Source organism: Mandrillus leucophaeus, unplaced genomic scaffold (genome assembly GCF_000951045.1).
Source record: "Mandrillus leucophaeus isolate KB7577 unplaced genomic scaffold, Mleu.le_1.0 Scaffold722, whole genome shotgun sequence".
In the NCBI taxonomy this organism is placed as follows: domain Eukaryota; kingdom Metazoa; phylum Chordata; class Mammalia; order Primates; family Cercopithecidae; genus Mandrillus; species Mandrillus leucophaeus.
The window spans coordinates 105,436-110,223 of record NW_012107831.1 but is presented as its reverse complement, the minus strand read 5'-3'; the positions used below and the strand labels follow the sequence as shown (position 1 = coordinate 110,223).

Here is a 4,788-nt window from a genome sequence, read left to right as displayed (position 1 = left end):
CTGCAGACAGGAGCTGTTCCTATTCAACCATCTTGCCAGATCTCCATCTTCTGGAAGTTTTACTGTTTTCAGTCTTATGTTGCCATCTTTCATCCATTTTGAGTTGATTTTTGTGTATGATAAAAAATAAGGGTTCAATTTTTTTCTTTTGCTTGTGGACATCTGGTTTTCTCAGCACTAGTTTTTGAAGAAAGTCATCTTTCTTCATTGAGTATATTTGAGACTCTTGTTGAAGATCAGTTAGCTGTATATATTCATGGATTTATTTCTAGGTTTTCTAGTTTGTTATGTAAATTTCTATCTATTAATGTGGCATAACATACATGTTAATTTTTGTATGTTAAACTATCTTTCATGCTAGAAATAAATTTGCCATGTCTTTTAGGAAAGAAGTGATGTTAAGTCTGAATACACAGTAAAAGCCAAGCAACACTACTGGTATTGCAATCTCAAAAGAAAGAGTGAGACTTTTTACATAATTTAATTCTTGAAGATTTCATTGGCAAAAGTAAAAACAAAAATTCTGCTCAAAATGAAGCCAAAATGTTCTGAGTATCTGCAAAACAATGTTGATAATATGAGTGGAGTTCTTAATGTTGTTGTGTTGAAATACAATGTTTGAAACATAATGAAGCTCAGTGACTTTTGCATGTAACTTTTGGATTAGAATAACAAATTTCAATATAAGCCCATAAGGTTTTATATTATTGTTATTTTTAATAGTTTAAAAATCATTGACAGAGAATAATTCCAACTAAAGCACATATTAAATCCCTGGAAAATAAATTTTCACTTAATGGGATAAGTTGTGAAAAGATGTTTTGTCACAGGAAAAAGGAAATCCTCCATTTAAAACCCTCCATGCCAGAATAAAGGAGGAGTCCCATCTTTCAGTCGTTCCACTTCAGGCTTTTGAAATAACTAATCCCATTTCTTCTTCTTTCCTGTTTTGGCAAGCTTTCGGAAGCAAAACAGGCAACATTTTGTGATGATAAATATCACAGTTGCCACGCAGGCCAGCAGGAATGCTATCACATCCAAAGAGTGGTACTGGATCCAGGTGAGATTGTGAGCTGCGACCCGAAGGTGCTTGGCTCCTTTGTGGCGCATAACAAACTCAATCCAGAAGACTGCTCGATCCAGGGGCTTCATTGGTTGATCATGATGAATTCTTGATAATCTCATGGCATTCTCTTTATAGCTGAAGGATGAACATAAAGATATCAACATTAAAAGTAAATTTATTGCTTAAGCATATCAAGTCTGTGGACGGTCTTTGAGAAGTGTCATACAAATGATTCAAAGTAAGTGTCATTGAATTGACATAAAATTTGAATGTTTTAATATATGTCATTACAGAAAGTTTGGTTTTTAAATGGGAGTTTTATAATTGACAAATACCTTTACAAATGAAAAATGGAATTTTAGGTGGGAAAGTTAATGTCTTTCTAGAACAGAAAATATTGTGAGCCACTCTAAGTGCTATAAGTAAGAGAGTGAAAATGGAATCTGGGAATGATCATTTTGGTATTTTCAATTTTTTATTTTTATTTTTTTGAGACAGGATTTTGCTCCATTACACAGGCTGAGTGCAGTCACATGATCATAGCTCAGTGCAGCCTTTCCCTTTTGGTCTCAAGTAATCCTCCACCTCAGCCTTATGAGAAGCTGGGACTACAGCTGCGCATCACCATCCCTGGCTATTTTTTTATTTTTTACTTTTTTAGATATGAGGTCTTGCTGTAGTACCCCTACTGGTCTGGAACTCCTGTGGTCAAGTCATTCTCCTGCCTCTGCCTCCCAAAGTGTTGGCCCTACAGGCATGAACCACTGTGCTCAGCCCATTTTGATATATTTAAAGAGGAATTGTGTCACAACTGGTGAAATGTCTCCTAACTAGTTTCTCAGCTTCTACTCTAATCTTCTGTCTTCTACCATATTTTATTTCTACTAGCCACAGTATTTTCTAAATTAATATCAAATTATGACACTTGCCTGTTAAGATTTCCATCTAGTTTCTTGTTACATTAAGAATAAAATCCAAATCTGTCTTTGGTCTAGAGAACTTACAAGGCACCTACTTGTCCTAACACTTACCCCTGTACACTGTCTTCTAGAGACAATGGCCTTCTGTTGTTCTTTAAACTCCTGAAGGTGTTCTCACGTTAGCCCCTTTACACCTTTTGTCCCATGTCTCTCTCATTGGGCATTCTTTCTTGCAACTACTTGAGGTTTGCTTCTATTTCTTTTTGAGGTTTCTCTTTAAATGATACCTCTTAGAAAGGCTTCCTGGCCACACTATAGGCACCCATAGGATTTCTCCAGTGTTTCATGCTTATTTTGCTATTTGATTTCTGGAACTTTAAAATATGCTATATATCTTCTACAATAAAACTTTGAGTGGGAAATACATAGGATAAATGTATATACACTATGTGACTATCTCAAAATTTTAAGATTATCTTAAACATTATCCCAAAATGAAGACACCAATTTATCACAAACTGCATAGGAGAACTCTCTCCTCCTGGGCCATTTTAGTCACTACTTTTGTCCTCAAATTAAGTATCAACCTGAATTCTAATATCATAGATTAATATTGATTGTTTATATAATTGAATTAAATAATACATATTCATTTCTGTCTTTGTTTAGCAGTTGTTTAATTGCACTGGTGTAAAGTATTCAGTTGATTGACAAAGACCACAGATGATCTCTTCATTTTATGATTAATGGATATTTGTGTGGTTAACGTTTTTTGATCCTACTAATAATTATGGTATTAAGATATATGTATATTTTACTAGGTGTACATATTTATTCATTTTTGTTGGATGTATACTTGGAAGAATAGTTGACGAGAGAATGGCACATTTATAATTAGAATTTTTTGTTGACTGAATTTAAAAAATATTTTTTATTTTAAAGAATTAGAGATTGTGTTTAGTTTTCAGTTTTTGGATTTATAATTTATTTCTAGTATGACTAGAACATATAATTTTTATGAATTGGAATCTAATACAATTATTTAGCATTTATTTATGTCTCAACATATGCTCAATTCAGGTAACCGTCTATTTCTCATAATCTTTTTTTTTTTTTTTTTTTTTGAGATAGACTCTCTTTCTGTCACCCAGGCTTGAGTGCAATGGAGCAATCTTGGCTGACTGCAATTTATGTCTCCTGGGTTCAAGTGATTCTCATGCCTCAACCTCCCAAGTATCTGGGACTCTAGGTAATAAGTTTTGTATTATTAGTGGACACAGGATTTCACCCTGTTGGCCAGACTGGTCTCGAACTCCTGACCTCACATGATCCTCCCACCTTGGCCTCCCAAAGTGTTGGGATTACAGGTGTGAGCCACCACACCCGATCTCCATATACTCTTTTAAAAATATTTATTTTCAGTACACACACACACAACCAGAGAGATATATGGATACATATATACACATGTATGTGCAATATATATATAGACACACATATATAAAACATAGGTTACATTTAATTGTATACTTCAAATGTTTTATCTCCTTAAATAAAAGATTTCAAAGATCGTTATTTTGTCTTTTTTTTGGTCTGTTTAAATTTAATGTGAGTACTGGTAGGTTCACTTTTTTGTTTTTTTTTTTTTGAGATGGAGTCTCACTCTGTCACCAGGCTGGAGTGCAGTGGCACTATCTCGGCTCACTGCAACCTCTGTCTCCTGGGTTCAAGTGATTCTCCTGCCTCAGCCTCCCGAACATCTGGGACTACAGTTGCACATCACCATGTCCAGCTAATTTTTGTATTTTTAGTAGAGATGGAGTTTCACTATGTTGGCCAGGAGTATGGTCTCGATCTCTTGACCTCGTGATCTGCCCTCCTTGGCCTCCCAAAGTGTCGGGATTACAAGTGTGAGCCACGGTACCTGGTCGGTTTGCATTTTTTTAAAACAGTTTTATTTTACTTTAAGTTCCAGGATACATGTGCAGAATGTGTGGGATTGTTACATAGTTATATACATGCCGTGGTGGTTTGCAGCACCTATCAACCTGTCATCTAGATTTTAAGCTCCTCATGAACTAGCTATTTGTACTGATACTCTCACTCCCCTTCCATGCCCCAAATGGCCCCAGTGTGTGTTGTTCTCCTCTCTGAGTCCATGTATTTTCATTGTTCAACTCCCTGTTATGAGTGAGAACATGTGGTGTTTGGTTTTCTGTTCTGTGTTAGTTTGCTGAGGATAATGGCTTTGAGTTGCATCCATGTCCCTGCAACAGACATGATCTCATTCCTTTTTATGGCACATAGTATTCCATAGTGTACATGTATCACGTTTAATTTTTTGAAATGTTTTTATTATACTTTAAGTTCTAGGGTACATGTGCAAAATGTGCAGGTTTGTTACATATGTATTCAAGTTCCATGTTGGTGTGCTGCACCCATTAACTCGTCATTTACATTAGGTATATCTCTTAATGCTATCCCTATTCCCTCCCCCCACCACACAAAAGGCCCCAGTGTGTGATGTTCCCCTTCCTGTATCCAAGTGTTCTCATTGTTCAGTTCTCACCTATGAGTGAGAACATACAGTGTTTGGTTTTCTGTTCTTGTGATAGTTTGCTGAGAATGACGGTTTCCAGCTGCATCCATGTCCCTACAAAGGACATGAACTCATCCTTTTTTATGGCTGCATAGGATTCCATGGTGTGTATGTGCCACATTTTCTTAATCCAGTCTGTCGTTGATGGACATTTGGGTTGGTTCCAAGTCTTTGCTATTGTGATTAGTGCCACAATAAACATA

The 4,788-nt window shown here is 35.8% G+C and overlaps 1 protein-coding gene across 2 annotated transcripts in view; it reads right to left on the bottom strand.

Annotated features, from left to right (window-relative positions):
- Positions 1–479: 479 nt before the first annotated feature.
- LOC105528584 (UDP-glucuronosyltransferase 2B20) overlaps positions 480–4,788 on the bottom strand; it is a 28,296-nt gene continuing 23,987 nt past the window's right edge. The window contains exon 7 of one of the 2 annotated variants that reach the window (XM_011965380.1): positions 480–1,201. In XM_011965380.1, the coding sequence (XP_011820770.1) occupies positions 922–1,201 (280 nt within the window). In that variant the 3' untranslated portion in view covers positions 480–921. The remainder of the gene's footprint in view (positions 1,202–4,788) is intronic. The other variant, XM_011965381.1, reaches the window with a different exon arrangement.